At 41.5% G+C, this 25,883-nt stretch overlaps 1 protein-coding gene across 14 annotated transcripts in view; it reads left to right on the plus strand.

The window, feature by feature from the left end:
* PTPRM (protein tyrosine phosphatase receptor type M) overlaps nt 1-25,883 on the plus strand; it is a 791,475-nt gene that overhangs the window by 349,373 nt on the left and 416,219 nt on the right. For all 14 annotated transcript variants that reach the window (XM_075585347.1, XM_075585335.1, XM_075585339.1 and 11 more), the window contains exons 8-9: nt 20,343-20,651; nt 24,843-24,952. In XM_075585347.1, the coding sequence (XP_075441462.1) occupies nt 20,343-20,651; nt 24,843-24,952 (419 nt within the window). The remainder of the gene's footprint in view (nt 1-20,342; nt 20,652-24,842; nt 24,953-25,883) is intronic.

Raw genomic sequence — 25,883 nt, forward strand, 5'->3', positions numbered from 1 at the left:
TGTCAGTGTGAGCAGTGTGTGTGCAGTGAGCAGTGTGTGTGCAGTGTGAGCAGTGTGTCAGTGTGAGCAGTGTGTGTGTAGTGTGCAGTGTGTGTGCAGTGTGTCAGTGTGTGCAATGAGCAGTGTGTGCAGTGTGCAGTGTGTGTGTAGTGTGTCAGTGTGTGCAGTGTGAGCAGTGTGCAGTGTGTGTGCAGTGTGCAGTGTGAGCAATGAGCAGTGTGTGTGCAGTGAGTGTGAGCAATGAGCAGTGTGTCAGTGTGTGCAGTGTGAGCAATGAGCAGTGTGTGTCAGTGTGAGCAGTGTGTCAGTGTGTGTCAGTGTGTGTGCAGTGTGAGCAGTGTGTGCAGTGTGAGCAATGAGCAGTGTGTGTCAGTGTGAGCAGTGTGTGTGCAGTGTGAGCAATGAGCAGTGTGTCAGTGTGTGCAGTGTGCAGTGTGTGTCAGTGTGTGTGCAGTGTGAGCAGTGTGTCAGTGTGAGCAATGAGCAGTGTGTGTCAGTGTGAGCAGTGTGTGTGCAGTGTGAGCAATGTGCAGTGTGAGCAATGAGCAGTGTGTGTGCAGTGTGTGTCAGTGTGAGCAGTGTGTGTGCAGTGTGTCAGTGTGTGCAGTGTGAGCAATGAGCAGTGTGTGTCAGTGTGAGCAGTGTGTGTGCAGTGTGAGTAGTGTGTGTGCAGTGTGAGCAATGAGCAGTGTGTCAGTGTGTGTGCAGTGTGAGCAGTGTGTGTGCAGTGTGAGGTGTGTGCAGTGTGAGCAATGAGCAGTGTGTGTGCAGTGTGCAGTGTGTGTCAGTGTGAGCAATGAGCAGTTTGTGTGCAGTGTGCAGTGTGTGTGCAGTGTGCAGTGTGTGTGTAGTGTGTCAGTGTGTGCAGTGTGAGCAATGAGCAGTGTGTGTGCAGTGTATGTCAGTGTGAGCAGTGTGTGTGCAGTGTGTCAGTGTGTGCAGTGTGTGCAGTGTGAGCAATGTGCAGTGTGTGTCAGTGTGAGCAGTGTGTGTGCAGTGTGAGCAGTGTGTGTGCAGTGTGTCAGTGTGTGTCAGTGTGAGCAGTGTGAGCAATGAGCAGTGTGTGTGTAGTGTGCAGTGTGTGTGCAGTGTGTCAGTGTGTGCAATGAGCAGTGTGTGCAGTGTGCAGTGTGTGTGTAGTGTGTCAGTGTGTGCAGTGTGTGTGCAGTGTGCAGTGTGAGCAATGAGCAGTGTGTGTGCAGTGAGTGTGAGCAATGAGCAGTGTGTCAGTGTGTGCAGTGTGAGCAATGAGCAGTGTGTGTGCCAGTGTGTGAGCAGTGTGAGCAGTGTGTGCAGTGTGAGCAATGAGCAGTGTGTCAGTGTGTGCAGTGTGAGCAATGAGCAGTGTGTGTGCAGTGTGCAGTGTGTGTCAGTGTGAGCAGTGTGTCAGTGTGAGCAATGAGCAGTGTGTGTCAGTGTGAGCAGTGTGTGTGCAGTGTGAGCAATGTGCAGTGTGAGCAATGAGCAGTGTGTGTGCAGTGTGTGTCAGTGTGAGCAGTGTGTGTGCAGTGTGTCAGTGTGTGCAGTGTGAGCAGTGTGTGTGCAGTGTGAGCAATGAGCAGTGTGTCAGTGTGTGTGCAGTGTGAGCAGTGCGAGGTGTGTGCAGTGTGAGCAATGAGCAGTGTGTGTGCAGTGTGCAGTGTGTGTCAGTGTGAGCAGTGTGTGTGCAGTGTGAGCAATGAGCAGTGTGTGTGTAGTGTGCAGTGTGTGTGCAGTGTGTCAGTGTGTGCAATGAGCAGTGTGCAGTGTGTGTGTAGTGTGTCAGTGTGTGCAGTGTGAGCAGTGTGCAGTGTGTGTGCAGTGTGCAGTGTGAGCAATGAGCAGTGTGTGTGCAGTGAGTGTGTGCAGTCTGTGCAGTGTGTGCAGCGTTTTTAAAACGGGAGCCATGGGAAAACCGCGTTATAACCGAATCGCGGTATAGCGAGGCGCGTTATAACGGGGTTTAGCTGTACTTACATCTTCCAGGTCCTCAGTCACAGCTCCACCCTCTGCACCACTTGTCCCAGTCAGGGCCTGCTCAGTAAGGAATAAACTCCTTTCAAGATTGTCAATGTCCCTCAATATTGCAATTTGCCTCTTCAGATCAGCAATCTGAGACTCCAAAGAGAGCACCTGCTCACACGTCCCATAGTGGTATGCTCTTTGGAACAGCTGCTCCAGGTGCACATATATGTGACAAGATTTACATTGAGTGGTATTCTCAATCCTGCTCATTGTTGCAACTATGGAGTATAAAGTGCTAACAATTTACTGTAATATATACCTTGTTTCACACCTTCCTTGTTCTAACTCCACAAATGCCAAACTGCATTTGGCCACACTGCAATTTCACTCACACAGCTAAATATACGCAGGCACAATTTTCTCTTCAATTTCCCCGTTAATTTTAGATGCTGGTTGTCACCAAAGCTTCCAGATTTTTGCCCTGTTCCCATATGTTCATCAAAAAAATGTTGATTGTTTGCAAATTAAGATATTATATATATGTATGTGTATATATAGATATATATATATATATATATAAAATCTCGAATATGAGTTTCCATACTTTTGTCTTGCTTGAGAAAATATGCCTTGTATTTCACTTTAATTTAAAAGTAATTTACATAAGCTTTTATGCCATTTGAACTTTACATTTTTTTTTCAATGCTGTTTGCGTTAACAAGCCTTTATTTATTTCTTATTAACCAGAACCAATGTTTGATAAATGTGTAGTCTGTCTATGTCGAAATCAATATGTGGGTAACATAACATATCAGGCATTGAAATGCATAGGTTTTCACTGTCAAGTTAATACTCCGTTTTAATTCCAGGTTCCAATGTGAAGTGAAAGTAGAGGTGAAAAATGCAAGCTGCGACTGAAGCATGAGAAATCATGTGCAGGTTATAGAGAACTGTAGCTTTATTTTATTTGCCTCTATTTGTTACAGTACATTAAGCTTTTTCTCCTTGAGGCGAAAGCTGGCATCTGCTTCTTTTGGCCACTTGTAGAGAACACATGAAACCTTCATCTAAATTACATCATTATTTTCACAGTATTATTGGTGTTGTGGAAGAACAGTCACAGGATGTGTTTCATTATTAAACTATAATGTCTCTTTCCAGTTACTATGACCTAGTCCAAAAAACTCTTATGCACATTAATGTATATTTACATAACCTTTATGAAGTAGACCTGTTTACTAAGACAGTGTGGCAGATTTGTCAGCATTAAATTAATCAAAGAATGCATTTTTAAAATACAGTAAAACTCTACTTGAGATATAATCTTGGCATCGCTTTCATACATTTTACAGGTAGATGTTTGTTCTCAACCCCTTGAGTGCTGGAGACGCCAGAGTATCACGGTCCCTCCAGCACTCGTGATTGCTACGTCTCTCTGTTCTTCTCCCTGTGGAGTGTAGAACAAGATCTCCCCTACAAAAACTCATGGTACAACGCAGGTAGCACAAAGGTAAGAAAACAGAAAGCGCACTGAGAACCATTATAATAAATGTATTGGAAAAAAAGGCCTAATAAGGACTACATGGTAGTACAACAATGTGAAAATGCAATATGTATCGAAATGGTGAGAACCGAGACCGGTGGATTCGGATGCTGCTGGAGTGGAAGTTGTGGGTCCGGACCGCTCATTCCGTCAGCTGTGCCTGAAGACTCTCTGCCAGTAAATTTCTCCACCAATGAAATCGTGTGCAGCAACCCCATGTGACCTCTACGTGTTTCGCACTGCGTGCTTCGTCAGGACCTCCTGTCACAACATCCACTCCAGCAGCATCCGAACTTCCCGGTCTCGGTTCTCACCATTTTTATACATATTGTAAGTAATTTATTTAGCATTTTCACATTGTTGCACTACCATATAGTCCTAATTAGGAACTTTTTCGGTATTTATTATACTGGTTCTCAGTGTGCTTTCTGTTTTTTTGTGCTACACTGTGAGCTCCCTTTGGAGAGCTCACTCCACAGGAGATTTTGGAGTACTCCTACTGAAGGCTGCACACGAATCACAGTTACGTCACATATATGGGACAGCACCAGCGGGAATTTCCTGATCATTTGTAAAACGCAGGTTGTTCAATGAACTGCAGAAGCAGCTTTGCATGCACTTTCTATACCCCCATCCCCCCTCTAAAAAAAAAACCACAACTTTGTAAAAATGAGGAGAAATACCAGTACACGGCACTCTCTTTCCTTCCAAACGTCTCATATGCCAATTAAGGAATACTGAACGGGACCCATGTTTATTTAATTTATGAATATATTTTACAGCAATACAATAACATAGACAAAAAATGTATGTCTGATTAATAATAACAGTTCACAGCAATGCCGCTTGTAGTGCTAGGAATAAAAAATGACACCTAACAGATGTCATTTTTAAATTATGAAATAGAACTAAATACCAAAAATCAGGATATATGCAAATTGGGATGCCCCAACTGAATGAGGACAAAGGTAAATACAGCAGGGGGAAACATGTTGAATTTAGCGGGTGCTACAGGCAACAAAGACCTAGTCAGGGTAACAACATATATAGCAGGAGGGTAGCCGAGCACACGAAACAAAAGAGGAGTACAAAAAGATCGTTTTAATGACTGAACACATCCAATGTTGTATGACTGTGTTCAGTCATTAAAATGGTGTTTTTGCACTAATTTTTTTGCATCTTTTGTTCGGTGGGCTCGGCTACCCCCTTGCTATATTTTTAAATTATGCAAATAAGTATATAGGAAAATAACTACGTAATATGCCACGTGTGTATAAACTTAGCCTAACTGTTTTATCCTAGTGTCCTAAAGGCGGTAATTATCACTCTACAGCCTGTCTTTTTGTTTTACCGTCATTGTGTACAAAAGGACCTGTGAGACGGGGAACATTTTGGACTACATAATGATTTCCTTGCATCTCCAGCCAGTTGGAGATAACCAATGTAACCTACTGGAAATTAAGGTTACATATTCTCAGGTAGGAGATTTCAGAGTTGCCGTAATCAATACTTGATGCTGATAGTGCTAACAGTTTATTTCAATGAAATATGTTGACTGGGCTGGAAAAAAAAAATCAATGCCTGGAAATGAAAAACAAGTGTCAAGCTCAACAGGGGCCTGATGTGTATTTGATGCTTGGAGGCCATGGTGTACTTGCAGCAAACAGATGAGTAATTCTGTCCGACATAATATGCAAAGAAATAATGGAAAAGCTATAAAACTAATCTTTCTCTGCTCTGACATTGCTACTTAAAGAACAACTCCATTGATATTGCTCTGATATTTATGGCATGTATAATCTTTCAAATGGAAAGCGAAACCACTCGCACGTCTTTTTATTTTTTTTACAAAATGCATCTGAACGATGAAACAAAGTACTGTATAAGGTATAAGATGCCTCCCTCCCTTATAGGAGAAACATGTCCTCTCTTTAATTTAGCACATTCTGGAAATTGTTTTCCACCATTATGGAAGATGGTCTGGAATAGTGGTAGAATGTTTGTATTGTTTTGGTAAATCTGGTTATGGGATATCACGCCAGTGAGGGTACAGGTTACCTATGGTAATAGATCTTATATCTAATAATTAAAAATCCGCTAAATTTAATTTGTCCTTTTTGAGATGGATCCGCTGAAATCCACGGCCAAAGGAACCGGCCGATCCGCTGCGGATCCAAGGTCGCCAAAACAATTCACCCATCTCGACTTGAGTAACAATTTTACCACAATCCCTCTGAGTACAGCAGTATGACAGTTTGATGAATAAGGCCCTTTGGCCCAGAGCAGTAGCAGTCTCAATTAATGTAAGCCATTTTTCTTTACCCCACATTCCCCCCCATGGCACAATACCCCCCCCCCCCATTGTACAATTCCCCCTCCCCCCACAGTACAATCTCCCCCACGGCAAAATACCCTACAACCCCCCCCACGGCACAATACTACACAATCCCCCTCCCTCAGTACAATACCCCACAATCCCCCGCACCACAGCACAATACCCCACAAACCCCCTATGGAAAAATAACCAACAATCCCCCCCCCCACATGGCACAATACCCCACAATCCTCCCCCACAGCACAATCCCCCCTCCACAGCACAATCCCCCCTCCACAGCACAATTCCCTCCACACAGCACAATACCCCACAATCCCCCTTTCACAGCACAATCCCCCCCCACAGCACAATACCCCCCCATGGCACAATACTACACAATCCCCCTCCCTCAGTACAATACCCCACAATCCCCCGCACCACAGCACAATACCCCACAAACCCCCTATGGAAAAATACCCAACAATCCCCCCCCCACATGGCACAATACCCCACAATCCTCCCCCACAGCACAATCCCCCCTCCACAGCTCAATTCCCCCCACACAGCACAATACCCCACAATCCCCCTTTCACAGCACAATCCCCCCCCCCACAGCACAATACCCCCCCACAGCACAATACCCCCTACAGCACAATACTCCTCCCACCACAGCACAAAACTCCTCCCACCACAGCACAATACCTCACAGCACAATACCACCCCCACAGGCCAATACCCAACAACCCCTCCGACAGCGTGATACACACACATACTTTACCTTGTGGTGGATGTCTCCTATGCCACGCTGGTCCTGTGCGCAGATGCAGAAGTTACTTCTGCTGCTGACTGGCGGAGGAGGGAGGTGCAGAACAGAGAACCGGCAGGGGAGGCAACTCGTTGACCGGGGGCCAGGACAGTTTATCTTTTATTGCAGATTACAATAGAGTGCCAATGTGGCTACCTAGGCTCTTATTGAGAGGGTCTCAGTAGCCACCCTAGCAATCAATGGGTTCATGTTTATTATGGTATGTTTAATAATGTTTATTCATTTTAATGTATGTATTCTTTGTTTTGTATATTTATTAATTGTACTTACATTGGCCAATAGCTCTTTTACCCACTTTTGGCGAATAGGGCAATTGACCAGTACTATAGAGACGGGGTGAGGTTGTTGGGGGAGAGCAGGGCAGGTGAGTGTTGAAGGTAGGGTTGTTAGATCCCCAGGGGATGAGGGTAGGAGTGAACCCCTTGTTTGCTTTAGAGGTTAGTAAAGCATTGAATAGCAATACCTCTAAGGTAGCGTACAGTAGTTGTGTTGGTTAAATATTACCCCTTAGTAGCCCTTACTGGTCACGGGAACCCTCTCATTACTAGCCAACCACTAGGGGGTTAATATACTGTTAAATATTAATATGTAATATTTTATCACCTATTCTAGGTTGTTTAGGTTACCTAGCGTGTGTATATAATGGCCATTATATACATAGGCAAGATGGGCCTAACGCCCGCCTGGTGTAAGTGAGAATTATTTGCCGTAGTTTTTGGCGTTAGCCAGGTAGCGATAAAAATAAAGGACTTGATGACGCATGAAAATGAGTACGTTTACAGTATTTACTCTTTTGAGTGCCGGTCTCCATAGTTGATGACGCACTTTTTTGTGGCGATATTAGCACTATTTTGTTATATCGCTATTTGATGACTCTAGGCTTTTGAATTCTAAGTAAGGCTTAATTGCAGCCTTTTAACATAGATTAGATGAATACATTCCTTAGGGCTGTTATATAGTGGCCCCGCGCACTTGTCAGCCTTTCTATAATAGGACCGCGCACACACATGGCAGTAAGCGTGGAACCGGCCGACAAGGGAGAAGATGGGGAAAATAATGATTATACGCCGCTCTAGTGTGTGTGTGTGTGTGTGTGTGTGTGTGTGTGTGTGTGTGTGTGTGTGTGTGTGTGTGTGTGTGTGTGTGTGTGTCAAAGCTGCACAATAAAAAAAAAATATTTATACATGTCTTTTTTTCTTAAATATTATTTAATACATTTTTAACTCACACAATCTATACAGACACATATACACTCACACACACTCACACTCACACACACACACATATACACACACACATTACCTTCCATCCCAGTCGCGCACAGCATGCACACAAAAAGCGGGCGTCGTGTGCACGCAGAGCCGCACACTATATTACGGGCCTTAATCATATGAACAGTGAAAAGGTCCACGGTCCATATCCAGTAAATGTGTTCTCAGGGCTTCCTTAACTTCATTCTTTCTGATTTTCTGCCGTACTTTAATACTTATTCTAGTTCGTTTTTTTTTTATTTTTTTGCATTTTCTTATTACTGCACTTACTGTATTATACCTATTTAGCTGAATTCAATTTCCAAACCATGCATGAGTAGACTATGTAATTTAAATTTAAATGTCTCTGTTATGTAATAAAAATATATTTCAGGATGTTTAGTAAGTATCAAATTAAAAAAAAAAAAAACCTTAATTTAACCTGGTAGGAAAGCTTTCAGAAATGCTGTTTTTTTTTTGTTGCTGTGCAACAAGTAACAAACTTGCCTTTGTTGTAGTGCAGCAGCAGCATCAAGCTGTGAATATTTATAAAATGGCTTATGTGTAGTTAATGGAGTATGCAGGTTCTACTAACATGTAATCTATCCATAATTGCATTATACAGATGTAGGGTAAGGATTGGCAACTGTGAATGCATTTTACAAATGTACAACAGTCTGCTGCACTGCTACCCTGTGACCATTAACGGTTTATGATTATTTTGTTTTCCTTTTTTTCCACTTGGAATACTGTAAGTCGGTGTTCCTTCTGAATTTGCAAGTAGAGAATCAGAATGCAATATTATGAAACCTATGAAAATGTAAAGCTGAATATTGCAAGCAGTGAACGATTTGGCAATAGTCTTGTGCTTTGAGATCTCAAGTTTGTAATGTTTGAAAGCACCAATCCCGTTAATCATTGTATTAACCCCCCCCCCCCCCCCCCACTTTTTTTTTTTTACAGAATAGGAAGCAGAAGGACCTATTTTCAGCTCAGGAGACCTCCTGGTTCCTGAGATACTAATTGGTGTAGTTAACTGTTTTAAATCTCCCTCTAGGGGAAACAAAATGGCTCCCAAATCTTGCAGTACCCCCAGTCAAATCTTGCAGGTCCCCCAGGCCAAGAGGAAAGCACAATGTAATTTGTTGCGCTTTCCTATGGGATAACCATTTAAAATACTCTAAAAAAAAAAACAGGAAGTAACGCTGGAAACGTAATTGATAAGTATCTTGAAAACGGGGGGTCCGAGCTGAAAATAGTGCATTTCTAGTCTGTAAAAAAAAGAGGGTGGGGGGTTAAAAATGGCGGAATTGCCATTTTAATCTTTCTTTGTAAATGTTAGTTGAATGTTGAAAGTAAGATGTATCAGAATTTAAAAAAATCCAAATACCAGGTGTCAGTTTGTGTGTTATATATGTGATTTTATGAGATGTGCAAATCTTGGACAGGGATGGTTTGCAATCCTAGTTGTGGCCTTTTTCAATGTCATACTGTACCTGTCTGGGAGAGAAGATGGAGTTAGTGCGGGCACAAATCTAAGGGTAAGTACAGCAATGTTGTAGCCTGGTCGTGTGCTGGGCTATGCAAAATGTTATGTGATCAGGAAATATGCTAATTGAAGTAGATACATCTGTAGAGGACATACATTTAGAAAACGAGGTCCAGGTGTGGATACAGTTCACACTAATATTCCAGCAGTACAAGTACAACAGATAAAGTATTCCCAGAAGGCTGCTCAGATATGCCAGCGAGTGACCGAGTACAGTCATGAAGTTTGGCCAGAAACATTGGAAATAACCCAGGTTTTGGCTTTATTTTGGCGACTTTTTGTTAAAAGGGGGAAGACTGGTTATTTCTATTGACCTGAGATGGAAAATATGTACTAAACTCCATGAAGGACAGCAAGACATGATTAAATGTAGAGCCGGTTCACAACAGGCAGCGTGGTGGCTAGTCTCAATGTGCGTCATACAGTGTAGTCCTGTGAAACGTGTCAAAACCATAGCATGCTAAGAAAATAATCATTAATCCCAACTCCTCTTCCTCAATGCCCCTGGCAAAAAGTTGGTGTTCTTCTTGGAGAACACAAAATACCTCATACTGGTGAACTATTTCTCAAGATATATGGAGGTAGCTACTGTAAATTGACAATTCTGTCTATTGATATGGTCATCAAAGCTCCCAAATACATCTTTTGCAAGACATGGAATTCCCAAATGTGAGGTTTCTGACAATGGGCTACAATTTAGTGTTGCATCCTTTCAGGCTTTTGCTAAGGACTTTGAATGTACACACATCACTAACAGTCCAAGACACACATAAGCTAACACCCCTGTCCCACAGTTAACATCTTGTCTGAACCCGAAAAAGCCCAAGTGGATAGCATTTAAAGAAGTGAAGTCGACAATGTGCAGAGTTGCATTACACACAAACCTCTAGCGTGCTAGTTCTCGTAATGTACAGGGATCGTCATAAGCGCAGTTTAAGGGTTAAGAAAGGCAATTCGATTTTTAAATTCTTTACAAAATTGTGTTTTCAGGTAATCTATCCGAGTTGCACTGTTAAGTCTCAATGAAAGTAAATAATTGGTTACACTGTGAGGTATTAAAGCAACAATGTTTTGCTAGAAAGGCTATAATCCTAACCCTAGATATCCAGACAAATACCAGATAGAATATTACATAGCTAGAAATAAAAAAGCATCATGGTTCACTGATATATTTGTTCATAAGTAGCATCTGCAGTATTAAAGTTGTAGTACCTGAATCCCCTCCAACTTAACTTAGTGGCACTGGCACTGATATATTAAAATAAGAAAACAATGCTACTTTGTTCATTTACATTTATTGTAAAAGCAAAAAGATCAATGTTTTTTAACAGAATTACATGTAACTTTTTCCAGTTGCCGTTATTGGATATGGATTCCGTTACCTGTATATTTCGGTAACAGGCTCGACATGTATTAGGTTAGGAGGAAGATAATAAATAGCCATCAACATTTACCTTGACATAATTCCATAGATCAAAATATTAATCTAGCCCATCTTCCCCCTCCCAATCGCAGATAGGGTCCCCTAAGGTGTTCTGAGGTCTGGCTAGGTGTCTCTGTGTGGTGCATACCTGATGGCAACAGGAGGGCCTGAGTCTCCCGCGATGACATGGGGGATAACAGGAACAGGTTACTGGGGTGGATGCCTTCGTTCTGGTTCAATGGTGCAGCGCCTCCATCAATAGTTAGCCCCAGGAATGCGGGGTGGAATCCTTACCACAGAGATTCCCCACAGGGATGAGAGATTTCAGTATCACACAAGGATTGTCTTTATTGTAGCAGTCTCTTTATTCTCTGGGCAGCAGCAACAGCCGACAGGTACAATTGATGCACAGTCCACTAACTGTTCTCCCTTGTGATGTTCATCCCTGCCACCACTCTGGACCAAAGGCATCCAGAGTGGGGCTAGCTCTTCCCTCACCCCCTACGCAGGGTGAGAGGTATTTCGTTCCACCTCACTAATTATGTGTTAGGATGTGCTCACCACAAACGAGACGGGACCGCGGTGCTGAGGTGGGATAGGAAATAACGCCACCCACAGCCACGAGGGCACGTCTTGATTGAAGAGTGGTCTGGGATTCCGGATCGGGGTAGGAGAGGTACGGTAGGTAGAGGGGCCGTTAGCCAAGTCCGGGGTAAGAGAGAGGGACGTTGTAGTTTACCGTAAGCCAGGATCGGGATGCCAGAGGTGCGGAGAGTCGTGTAGCTGTAAGCCGAGTTCAGGATGCCAGAGGTACAGGTAGACGTAGCGGAAGCCGGTTCAGTTCACGAGGAAGTCTGCGGAATAGACTAAGGAGGCAGAGAATGGTGAGAACAACTGGTTCTATGCTCAGCCAACGAGTCAGTGACTCTGCAGGGTATATATAGGAGAGAGGAACCAATAGCAGCGCAGCAAGGTAGGGGTGTGTGGAAAGGCCAGGTTACAGCAGGTATAGGTCCAGAAGGCGTCCCAGGGGAGGAGCCATAAAGCCCAGCAGCCTGGCTGAGTTTGGTGGTAGCCATCAAAAGAGGCGCTGTGCCTTTAAGAGGCGGGAGCGCCTCCGTGTGGCCGCGCCTCCGTGAGGCAGTACCATCGGCTGCGTGCGCGGACCCACGCCCTGCTCTGAGAGCAGAAGAGGAAGGAAGATGTGCGCGCGCGCGCATAGAGGGAAAAGCTGACGGCGGCTTGCCTCCGGAGTCCACGTGTGCCGCGGGAGACCCAAATGGAGCTGCAGGTAAGTGAGGAGCACGCCGAGAGCGGCGTGGCTCCAGAATCCTCACACTATGGCTAGATCAGCTCTACTCATGAGCTGATCACGCCTCTCCTCCTAACTCACTAACACTACTGTCAGACTGACAGAACAGTCACACAGACAGACTAAATAGGAAATGCACTGCTCTTTTATGATCTCAGCAGGCACCGCCCCTATGTCTCTTGCTTTGACCGCCCCTGTGTCTCTTGGAGGTGACCTACCTCCACCACTCAGGGCAGTGCTTGAAGTGGGGGAAACCCATGATAACTCCTGGCAACCTGCCCTTACCATGGATTATCCCAGAAGGGGGATAGAACTATAGCCCCACTTCTTACCAGGGCTACATTAATATCCGCCAATCTATTATGTTATCCTTATCAATGTCTTGTGTGTGCCAGACGTTTGCTATTTGCATCTGGTGGTTAAATGAAAATATTTTGCTTAGTTACCTATTAGGAGTTGCAGTGGAATTATTTCACATAGATGTTAAGAGAGCATTATAACTACTGTACCTATTTTGTTCATATTGATTTGCATATCTTCTGATGACACCTGGAGTGCAGTTGAAAGAAACTGTTGCTAGCATATGGGGGTGACGGGGGGGGGGGGGGATTAAAATGTGTGCGCACTCCTCCACTTTTCATTTATCAGTGAGAAACATGCTTCCTCCATGCAAGAAGAAGAAAATTACTTGAACACACGGTTGTCTGTCTTCAGAGTTCTCTAGAATTAGCCTGTCAAGAGATGCAAAACTAATATGCAGTTGCAGAAAGTACTGCCAGCATTTTCTGTACTGCAGGCTGATGGCTAAGTAGATTTGGAAATGAAAGGGGTTATTATAAAGTGATTACGACACAGAGGTATGTCATTTTATCAGGAATCTCATTTTTTTTTTTCTCATTTAGGCAGTTTTGTTTTCTATCATTTATTGCATGATTTTGATTGTTAAGGAGTAATTAAGAACGGCGTGTATTTGTAGAGAAACTGAAGCAGATTTTTTACTTCTAATTACAATATGCTGTAATACAAATATTATATTCTTTGAACTATCTGAATACAAAGCGGATCATTTAAGATTGATAATAAAGTACAGAATTAATTTGGTCTGCTGAAGTGGCACGAGGCGTATATAGTGCATTAGTACTAATATATATATATATAAAGACAAATATATCAGCTTGTTTTATTAGTGAAATGGAGCTGTATGTACAGTACATTGAATAAATCAAGGTGATGTTATCTTTGAATATCATTTCTGAAACGACTGAAAGAAAATCTTTAAAAAGCTTGTAAAAGCATGAAAATATATAGAACGTGCAGATATGAAAGTGCCTATTGTTAACATAGTTTATGGTTATCTGAAAAACGTACCAAACAATCAAGGAGTGCAAAGTTATGTAGTTGCTAATATCGACTTATGTAATGTTGGTAGGTGCTTGGTGGATGAGTACAAATTGTACCAGTGTTTTTTTTTAACCCTTTGAGTGCTGCGGATGTATGTATCACAGAGTGCTGAATTGGATCAATTGCTGAATTGGATCAATTTTGGCGTTTTTGTTGCTTGCAGTGTTCAAGCTTCAAAAGTTAATGAAAAGAATGTGAAATGTCATCTGTGAAATTCTATCAAGAGCGCACACACCATGATCTAGACCCTAAATAAACGAAAAACTGCAGCATATTCACAGTGACCAGATTCCTGGTTGTCGAAGTTTCCACTTTTACCTTTAGTGACTTATAAAGGGGTAGAATGATAGCTGTACTTGAGTGAAATCTTAATAGGACCTAGTGTTCTGGTAGTTTTACCTATAGTGGAACACCCCAACCTCTTTGTCCTCCTCTTTTGCTCTACCTAGTACTTGGGTCAGCTTTGAAATAGCTTTCTCGGGGCCCAGGACTGAATCTTGACTCTGACCCTGGTTCCCGTCTCACCCACTGCCTTTTCTTGGCTGCAGTCTCCTTGCTTTTTGTGTGGCTTTCAACGTCTCCAACTTCATGGACTTGAAAAGTTTTAGACCGCAACATGAAAAGCTATAGACCGTAAATCAGCCTGGTGATCTATTTGTATTCAATTTTACACACAAAAGTTTGTCTGGATCATTTACTTGTGTCATTCAAGCTTAGTAGATTCTAGGATATTATTGCACAAGTATACAAAAGATGGTTTGCATAAGATTTGTTTACTTCCTTTAATAAATCTAGCACAAAACCACCCAACGTCAATTTGTCTTTTGTTTTCTATTCTAAATGTTCCTTTAAAATTATAGGTAATCTTGCTTTAATTTGTTAGAATTATACCTTGAGAGCAATCCTTCAATTGACATTTGCTGTGGCCAATATCGTTGTTATACAGTAGGTGTGCAACTCCTACAAATCTCTACCAAAAGGACGCAGGTTCCAATTTGACATACACGCATGCGCATAAATGTGATGACACGCATATGCGTTTCAACCAGGTTCCAAGTAGACATACCGTACACGCATGCACGGAATAAATATTTTACATTCGGAAGAAGAGGCGAAGTTGTATTTTTGTATTACTCCTTTTCCCTTTATTATCCTGTACAAATACAACATTTAATTCGTTAAAAATACTTTTTGTTGTGTGTGCTCATATTTTTAATCTTGTACAGCTAGAGGATTTGTGTATGGTAAGGAGCCTCAGAAAGGACTTCTTTCCCATGTACAGTATGAGCTCGTAACGTTAATCTTCAAATTACAATTACACACACACACTTTCAGAACTGTACGGCAATAAAAGACAGGTTGAATTGCACTTAGATTTTTAGATTTTAAGACAACTCGCGATCGCCCACTTGAGTTTCTCGACGTTATTGCAGACAATGCTAAAATGCAATTTTCTACACCTGATAAAAACACTAGTAAACACGCGTCTTAACGCAGGAAAGTTTGAAGAAACCATGCGGCACGACCTGGGTACTGTATGCCCAGGAATACAAATCGTGAAATGTTTGGATAACGGCCGCTGCATCTGTATGCGAAAACATATTGCTATTAAGTATTGTTTTCAGTTATTTGTGACAACAAAGTATAATTTCTACACAATACAACAGAAGAAAGTTTTTTTTTTTTTTGTTTTTTTTTTTTGTACGGTCTTGGTGGTTGAATTATTAGTACAAAAGAGTGGCAAGGGAGCAAATTCCTTTATAAAAAGAAAGCAAAGGGGTTTTCAAATCTTTGTTTACATTTCTGCAGTATGTCTATGTTATAGGTAGAGAGAAGTAGGTTTTAATAATTCAACATATTTTTTAAGAAGCAGAACATTTGTAAACATAAAATGTACTGGTGTTTGTATGACCACAGTTTTATTACTATGATGTCTATTATATGAAATCAGTTTTTGCCAAGCTGTTTGGTCCTTGACCGCAGGACAAGGGTATGAGTCATATTAAGTAAGCGTGCCGAGCCATAAGACACCTTACAGTTCATTCACTTATGGCTTAACACCGCCTAGTAAATATAGCCCTATATGTCTTAAAAGCGTGTCCTAAAATTACGTTCTGCTGTTACACATACAAATAAAGATGTTATTTTAGCTAAACAATGTATATATTTGTATTCCAAGAGGGTAAATCTTTACCAGAAACAGTGAAAAACCCCTATTCAAGTCAATGGGGATTTTTGTGATTGGCTACTTCAGGCAGTGTCGAATTTACCCCTTCACCCTTCAATCAGTTTTCCTCATACTTGATCTGGCATCTTTAAATGTTGTAGACAACTGTATGATGTGACCTCTGCAACAATAGGACAAATTACACTTGGACAGTGACTGCAAAACAGTTGTGTAGGAAAAAAGCTTATGCTACTTGTTCAGCGTCTTTCCTCAAACTTGCCTTTCGAGCATCATTTTAACACAAGGATACTTTTAACTAATTAATTCAGACCTGTCAAGTGTATTGTCTTGAATGTAGACACCCTCTGCACGCAGGCTTCCATATTTCCAACAGCGGCTCACTCTTTGAAATCGAATGATATAGTTACCTTTTTACGGAAATCACAACAGCTTAGCCAGAAAACCTTAACATATAACTTTTAACAATGGTGGCTCAACATGTCTGAAAATAATATTAATGTTGTGGCAGTCAAAAACACCTTAATAGTTTTGACCACGGAAACGTTAGTACTGCAATATAATAGTTACAACAGTTGATTCAAGTTTATTTTAACTGTAGTATAGGTGATGGGTGGACAAAGGTCCACTCCACATTTTTTTCAAGCCTCCCACAGCAGTGCTCGAGAGTGTACAACACTTTTTGACTGCTTGGTTAAATATGAAACTGGCTATATAACTATCTAAATGTAGCTGCTAGGCAGAAAATGCAATGGTGTCATTTTGACTTCACAAGGAATAGTCTCATTTGTAACTTGCTAAGGACTAAATGAAGATGCATCATTCTCTGTCATTAAAACTTTCTTTTGGAACTGAATTAAGGACGTTCAATTCATAGTGGTACAATGTTCCTAGTTTGCATATTTATATTCATGCACAGCATCAGTACAAGTAAAGACCCCTACAGCAAGATCTTTTTATTTCTAAGCCAGGTTTTGATTATCATTGGCAGTATCCTAAAATTACACCTTAAATGTCTCAGAGATTTTGAAATTGAGTTTCAGGGGAAAAGAAGCACTGCCGTTGTAATAGAAGCTAAAGTGTAAATTCAAAAGAAATGAGCTATGAATTGAACCAGCAATGGAAATTGATTCTATCAGTCAGTTCCTGCTCCTTATTCGAAAGAGAGCAGAAGTACAACAAGCTAGGATCACTGATTAAATAGGATTCTAAAGTGCCAGAGGCTAGAAATGGGCTTGCTGCTCCCTTAGGTCAGAACTGCAACTGTCAGGCTTCACTGCCTGATACCCAGCTTAGGTGGCAGGAGGAGAGCACTGCTGTATGTCGAATGCTACAGGCACAATCTGGGGAATTGATAGGCATTACCTGACTAAACTTCAGTCTTGACAAACATTGCACTCTGCAGGGAAGCAATCCCACTCTCTTATCATGAATCAGTGGACCCAGGGTGTCTCAGTTGACCTCATGATTCATGCCAATGGGGCATATATGGTGATAATGCTGAGGGAGACACTGCCAGTTTGTCAAGTGAACTGGGACACTGGGGAAAAAAGGGTTTGTAACTACTTCAGTAATGGAAAAAAAAAAGAAATGTATACTTCATAGTACAGTAGTATCCATCGGGAATGGTTCAATGGAAGGTTATCATTTTATTTAGTATCTATTCCTAACTGCTGACAGCAGAATTAGTTACACTGAGTTTTCAATATTTTGGTCTCGGTTTGAGTCACTCATACATTTATTATTATTTGTGTAAATAAAGTAGCAAAATATGTCGCCAAGCCTCGCAAATTCTCAAAATTACAAAACCAAACCTAAAGTAAAAAGTAAAGCCCCTGTGAATATATATAATATTGAAGAGGGAAACCAAGTGTTGTTTTGGTTTTTCTGGAGTGTTTATGCAGCCAGGCAGGTCATATATATATATAACACGGATATAGCCGTGTTAGTCCAGTTGCGATAGAGCAGAATAAATGAGTTATTCAGTATTAGGTGATACCTTTTTTATTTGGACTAACAATTTATGTCATAGGACAAAGTTTCGAGAGTTCTCCTCTCTTCCTCCGTCTTCACCCTTGTGGTGATGTTACAGATTTTTGTTTGGTTTAGAACCCATTCATTCTTTTTCCTGTCTCATCGGGTAATACCCAGCATACATCTCTCCATGCTTCTTTGGGATGTCGGAAGCTTCTGAATTATCTTGGCATTTAGGGTCCAAGTTTAACATCCATACATGACCACAGGCAGTATACACTGGTCAAAAACTTTCCTCGAGGCACAGTGGAAAATTCCCTTGTAAGATTGTCTTGTTTCTTCCAAATGCGCTCCATCCCATTTTCATTCTCCTATTGATTAATTCAACAGGTTCCCATCCATTGTCATTCCAGGCCAAGGTAGGCACATGAGTTGATCATCACTTTGGTCTTGCTGAGATTTATATGGAGGCCCACTTCCTTACTTGCTTTGGCAAGTTCTCTAATTTGTTGCTGGAGGTCTTCTGGATATGTGGCAAAAATAACAATGTCGTCTGCAAATCGTACGTGACTCAAGTATTCCCCGTTGATTTTGATTCCTTTTTTTCCCCAATGCAATGTCTTGAATAATTCTTCGTCTGTTGATATAGCTTTGGTGACATGGTGTCTCCGGTCGCACTCCCTTGCTGATCCTTATCTTGCGTGTCATGTAATCTTATGGTTGATGCAGCATTCTTGTAAATGTTCTTCATAATATCAATTTACGTTTCTTCAACACTTTGTCTTCTTAATGCATTTAGAACCGCTGAGGTGCAGGCAGAATCAAATTATTTTTTAGAATGTATGAATCTTAAGCTGAGTGGTAGATCATATTCATTACTTTGGGATATCAGTACTTGAACGACTTGGATGTGGTCCATTATGTTGTATCCACTGCGAAATCCTGGTTGTTCTCTAGGCTGGGCAAAATCCAGGGTCTGCTGTAGTCTATTAGTGAGTATCTTCGTAAAAATCTTGCAAATGATTGGAAGTAGACTGATCTGGTGTGTAGCACTTGAGGTCTTTTTGTCTCCTTTTGTTGTGGGTGAGGATAACTATGGCATTGCTCCATTGTTCTCAAATTGTCCTGTTCTTTAACCTATATGTAAATAGGTTTGCAATCATTTTTCTCTACTTCTTCCCCAGTTTCTTTCAAGATTTCAGTTGTAATTCTATCATTAATCTATATATTACAACATATATACCGTATTTCCTGGATTCTGAGACGCATCCTTGATTTACAGTGGCGGCCGCCTTTAGCCTCGTGCGGCCATTTCAGCGCAACTTTTAAAACCGCGGGCAGGCGCAGTGTTTGATGCGGCATGTTCCGGTATTTAAAGCCGCGGCCGCGTGCATTGTATTAGGGCTGTCTCGGCATGAATGCGGCATAAACGCGGTGAAGAGCGTGGCATTGGAAAAAAATACCCAAACAAAATCGGAGATGTTGGAGAATAAAAGGGGCCGTGACAGTATTAAAAAATGTTGAGGAAAAAACGCTACATTAAATGTGCAGAAATATTTTTTTTACTAGCAGACTACAGCATACATTTATCCACACGACACTATACTACACTACAACTTTATGCCCAGCACTACATTCATTCATTGGATCATGTGATACTTACACTGTCTGTGCACCTCCTGCAGTTCCGGTCCCGCAGAGAGTCGCCGGTGTAGGGGGAGCAGGGGGTGGTCTAAGCAGGGTAAGATTGCTGGGAGCTGGAAACATCTCTGCTCCGGCTGCTCCCCTCTGCACCTCCTGCAGTTCACAGAGAGTTGCATGGGGGAGTAGAGGGGGGGGGGGGTGTATGCGTGATCGGAGCTGCTGCTGAGCGCTGTAAAGATCCCAGCTGCTCCAGATCATCGCTGCGGCTTTTATTTTTTTAATATCGATTTTAAAGCTGCAGTTCAGTCAATATCCTGCATGTGTGTTGTTTTTTTAATAAATCAGTTCTGTAGTAAGAAAAAATACTTTTAGCATTTTCTGTTTTTAAAAAAACAACTTTGAAAGACCAATTTTCTTGTATTCTATTTTAACAGCCATTTGCTAAGGCACTGCCCCTTCATGTCCTGTCACAAGCCCTGGCACACCCCTTTGTCAGCCCTGCCCTCCCTCTAGCACATGTCAGTGCAGGAGTGCTCATGAATATTCATCAGCTTCCACTGACTGACAAGCAGAATATAAACAGATCCCTTCACTAATTATGTCACCAAATTTCGACCTATCAATACATGGAGAACGAATTGACCTGCAGCTATACAGTTCTTTAGGTAATTAGAGATTGCCCACATAAAAATATTGAAGTAAAAAAATAAATAAAAAATAAAAAAATACTGAACTGCAGCTTTAAGACGCATTCCCATTTCAGACGTGAAAATTGGAATAATGGTGCGTCTTAGAATCGAGGAAATACGGTAGTTTACGAGCTCCGTGTATCAAGGCAATATAATTTCCTTCTTCTGAACATGTGGCATGTGATTGATATATACGGTATTCCATGAAGTGTCTGAAACTACTAGGCATTGGGTAGATCAAACTTGCATTTGGAAATCACAAACACAATGTATTTTTTTTCCCCACAGATCCTATGCATGGACCACGGAAGTTACAAGTGGTAGAAATAAAGTCAAGGCAGATCACCATCCGTTGGGAGCCGTTTGGATACAATGTTACTCGTTGCCATCGCTACAACCTCACCATTTACTACAGATACCAGGTTGGAGGCCAGGAGCAAGTCAGAGAGGAAGTGAGCTGGGATGCGGAAAGCTCACACCCCCAGCATACCATTACAAACCTGTCTCCTTTCACCAATGTCAGTGTGAAGCTTGTACTCATGAACCCCGAGGGGAGAAAAGAAAGTCCAGAACTTGTAGTACAGACTGATGAAGATGGTAAGTTTTCAAGTTTAAATCAGTCATGTGTGCAGCAATGTCAGCTACAGTATGTGGAGTTAAAGCAGCAGGCTGCACTGGTTGCCATTTTTATGTACTTGAACAGGCATATTATTGCCCTTTCTAGCACTGTTTCAGTTGTTAAATCTGCTGCTCTGTTCATGAGAAATAAGCATTTGAAAGATTAAGTGTCGGGGCTATTAAAATGGGGTCCTCCCCAGAGACCAGTGCCGTCTAAAGGTAACTATGGTAACCTCACTGTTAGAAGTCTTGGTTTTCTCAATCTCTTCTAACAAGCAAAATAAACAGCAGGACATGCTCAGGAGCAAGGTACTAACATTATACGACTTTAAGTCCTAGAGGCTTCTGGGGAGGCTGCTGCTTCAGCTGAACAACGTTTAAGAATGAATGTAACAAAACAGGCACGCAGAACAATCTATTTTGTACATAGCATGATCTTTTTAGTTTTATCACTTGGATCATTTGGAGAAATAGTGCAGCCACTATAAACCACCAATATCCCCCCCAATACCAGAGAAGAAAGTGACCACCAGATGACTCAGTTCTGCCTTTGAAGTAACACTGTTCAGCGCTCTTGGGGATAATCCCTTGTGAACCTGTCCACACATACCCGCCACTCATTATTCAAGTGGTGAGGAATGGGTGGAATTACCTACTTTTCCCAATAATGTGTGACATGATTCACCTAGTTTAGAGTATATTATGTGTTGTCTAAACGTCACTGCTTGTAACTTATTTTGCTAATAAAGGCTTTGCATTAAAACGTACGTTTTAATCACGTTACCATTTCACCACATTATTATTCGAGTGCCTTAAAGGAGCTCTGTTCTTGCCTATGCCTTGCCTATGTGTGTTTATCACGCCCCTTCTAGCACCCTATCCAATCAGATAAAAGAGCCCACTCCCCTGCCCACCCCCGCCTATCCCTGTTTTTAATTTTATACAGCATTTGATATTATTAGTTATAATGTAACAACAAAGGATATGTATTACAATTTCTTCAGCATTTCCATCTGAATGAATATTTCAGATTTTAGCATAGGAAATCTACACATATGACTTCTTACATAGAAATTACCCAAATTACAAGAACAATGAGCAAAACAGAGCACAAAGGCAATATGACAACATTCTAAAGAGTAACCCAAGGAATTCACCGGTATGAATCAAAGAGCAGCAAACTCCGCATACAAACAAGGCTAAAAGGAACGGATGCAGGAAAGTTAGGCCCACCCACATGCATAACAAACCGGGCCCCTCCCCTGTGTCAGGGGCATTTATCAGAGAAATAAATCAAGCTGGTAAGGGATAGGAATACAATCAATCACATCCCCTATTATAACTAAGCAGTGGAAGAAAGCATTGCAAATTCCCATACAGATATTAACATGGACATCAGAACTATGAATATAATATAGCAACATTGCACAAAAGGAATGTGAGGTGGTTGACCACTGAATACAGTGTTGGTTTCCGCGAGTTCCTTTTGACTTTGTATTGCTAAGGTAGTATAAACGAATGTAAGAGAAATGCACTAAGCAGGAAAACATGTTTGCAGAATAAGCGTACGATGAAGTATCAACAGTTTCAGAAACCTGTTTATTCATACTATATATCATTTTATATTGATTACGACTGAGAAATGGGAGCTCAGTCGTTCATCAGTACATACCACTTAGCGATATTGGATTCATTTGACTTCATAGGGTGGTAATAGGGTATAATAACTGCACATGTAAAAGTCTTATAAAAGATAACCATCTACACTTCTTTTCAAACTAAGTGAATAAAACCAACTGCAAATGTACAGAACTGACTCTAATATCAAGTTCAGTGGAAAGCAAAAGAAAAAAGGATTCATAAAAGGAGAAGTACCTTTGCTGAAATATATTTGACAGATGTTCACCAAATCGTTCAGTGCTCAAATTTCCTATGATGGTCCTTGAGACCAGTACTTATGCATATATTTTATATGTAGTGATGTTCAGCGAAGCACTCGAGTGTCCAATATGTTCCAAATCAAATTATATATAAAAGTGTTTTGTCATCAAACCACCTGCTTTTTCTGAGGATCTTGTCACAGGTACATCTCAAATAAGACATACATGTACTGCAAATAAATTGAATTCTTACAAAAGACAAATAAAATCACAAATAATGTCACAACTGAAAAACCCTGTATAGGCTTGGATTTCCCTGTAACAAAACCAGTGATATCTCCAGTACCATGGCCTCTTTCTTACTATATTATGGGGAAAAAATGTACAAAATAACCCCCACCCCCCTGTTTCTAAGAAATGTTCATGCTTTACTATATTAATAATTGTGTTTTCTATAATAAGTTCATAGATCAAAGTCAACCCTGAAGTTGTGTGGCTGAGATCTTTTTCCGAGGACAGATTTGTGCGTTAGTAGTAAGACTCAAATTAGCGACAGCCATGATCTGTGCTACATTTGCCACACATCGTTCTACTGCTTGTGCCATAATTTTGTACCATACAGTAGATGTGTCACCTTGCGGCCATTGTAATAAATGTTCAGGGATAAGTGCACTGCTATATAATGAAGCAGGAAGTCTTTGCAGATGGAGCAAGCTATGAAAAGCTTTGTGGGTGTTAATGTGGACAAGCTTTGGGATATGTTCTGTACTGTACTCTATATAGGACACGGTTCTTGTCATACTACCCTCTGACAGCTCAGAAAACGTCTGTGTGATTGGAGTCTCTAAATCGGTCCACAGTGAATTCTTTTGTTTAGCTAGAGTATCTTTTTAATTATATGTTTTAAATTGTTAAGCAGATATTGCATTTCTAATGTTAACTGACAAGTTTCTATGAGAGGAGACTCAAATTATTTCTGTAAAACATACAGTATCAGGCAACAATTAGTAAGCGGTACCTGAAGACACCTCAGCCTATTCATGTACATTTAGTTCACTTTAATGGCCTGTAACATGTCTTCTGGTGCTGGTAGGTGTTCACTTTGTCTCATTCACAGCTGAAAAGTTCTGCACAAAAAATTCAATCTGCAATCAAATCTCCACCTCCCCCCCACCCCCCCACCCCCCCACTCCCCCACCCACTTCCCCACTCCCCCACACACTTCCCCACTCCCCCACACACTTCCAAATTATTTTCTCCCCTTACCTAAACTGGGGGTCTTGATCTTTCCATTGAGGACACTCCAATTACTGTGACATTTGTAGTTTGGAGGTTCAATTGTGTTGCTCCTATTTCCAGGGGCCTTTGGTTGCCATAAAATGAACCCCCTGATTTTCCCGACAAAAAAAATACTTGTCCAGGATGTCAATTCGGTGGCCTTGTTGACTTTTGCAAAAACAAAACAAAAACAGCCTAGAAATGGAAAGCCGGCCCATCATCTCCTGATCACGTTGCGGCTATGTATGGGTGACCCCCGGCAACTGAGTTAACATATATGACATTATTTCTATATTCTTTCTCAGGACACCTCATAAATGCACAATATTCTTGCCTGGTGAATATATCATGCAGTGTTTTATTTAACGCATAGCTGTACTACAACTTGTTTCAAGATACAAACTGTTGAATTTACTGTTACTTATTTGATCTTTTCCTCTAGTCAAGAAAAATAGACAATAGTGGATGAATTAGAATAGAATATTGAGAGTCTGGAATAGAATACTGGCCTCTATTTGGGATCAAGGCTTTTCCTCTGTATGCTCGGGGATAGTGGGTCAATTCTCATTTGGATATTGTTTTAAAGTGAGTGCGTACATTAGTGACGCTGTGTGTGTATGTGTGTGTATATATATATATACACATACATATACACACCGATGTAGCGAGATTCACTGTCTCCTGCGCCACAGTTGAAGAAGCAAAAGCTTGCGGCGCCGGTGACCGTGTCTGCCTCGATCTTGCTGCGGGGGTCCATGCTTCAGCATGGGACCCCCACCGTGTTAATACTTCGGTGCCAACACCACTGCAGTCCCGTTAGCTTAGCTACATCTGTACATACATGGCTACATATATACATACATTTTTTTGTATATTGTCACGCGATACAAATGCAAACCATCATTTGTTCTTGGGTTTGAAAAAAAATGTGCTATATGTTGATGTTCCTTTTGATTACATTGGTACTTCTTGCTGTTGATTATATGTGTCCATGCTGTTTTTTGCCTGCTAGTTCCGAGCGCTGTGCCTCTTGAATCAATCCAAAGCAGTACATACGAAGAGAAGCTCTCTCTACAGTGGAGGGAACCTGCTCGAACATATGGCATCATTACTTTATATGAGGTAAACTACTCCAGCATTTTTCTTTCACTTTAGCTTTGCAATGTATCAGTATGAAATTATGTTGCTTGTTAATGTGCTGTGGGGGTTATTCATTAAATTACCGATTTGAGGCACTATCGCACAGAAACGCCTGTTGACTTCTAGATGTAGCTCTGAAAGCGTCAGTTCCCCGTTTTTTTTTTGGGGGGGGGGGTTTAACATAGGTTTGAAGCAGGTGGTCTGCCAAGCTGAACCCCATTCATTTCAGCTCCGGGGAACCCCCTGGTTCCCGAGATACTTACCTCCGTATGGGGTGCCGGTAGCCACTCCGACTCGCTAACTGGGTTCATGTAATGGCGGATTACGTGTGTTTTACCGGCCAATAGGAAGCCGTGATGTCAACAGATTCGGCTTTCTATTGGGCCACGTGACGCGTGGTGCTTCAGACTTTGCAAAGATACCTGGCACTCCATACGGTGGTAAGTATCTCTGGGAGCAGGGGGTCCCCGGTGCTGAAACGAATGGGGTTCAGCCCCGGAGAACCACTGCTTCAATCCCAGGGGGGGGGGGGGGGTGGGGGGGGAGGCCGCTTGGATTGCTCCTTTGAAAGTGCCTGTGTGCTTGCCCAGTCTTGACTGTAAAAAGGCTAATTTCTTAAATGCCTATCTATGTATATAAAAGTTGTATACCTTTAGAGACAAGCTAAGGAAAGAAAAAACCCAATAATACTTTAAAGCCAAAGGAAACTAGGAAAAATGATAAGCAAATGTAATGTAAATGGTAATACCTTTAGTGGAATATAGAATACTTTTTTGTGGGCACATGAATAAAACACCGAATTTTAGGGAAATAACACATTATTACAAATTACCAATGCAATGTATGGGTGTTCTTTTGCCTTTCATTTATACAGCAATCCTTAGCAGCGCCAATCAAATAGATGAATGATAAG

This window comes from Ascaphus truei, chromosome 2 (genome assembly GCF_040206685.1).
Source record: "Ascaphus truei isolate aAscTru1 chromosome 2, aAscTru1.hap1, whole genome shotgun sequence".
Taxonomy (NCBI): Eukaryota; Metazoa; Chordata; class Amphibia; order Anura; family Ascaphidae; genus Ascaphus; species Ascaphus truei.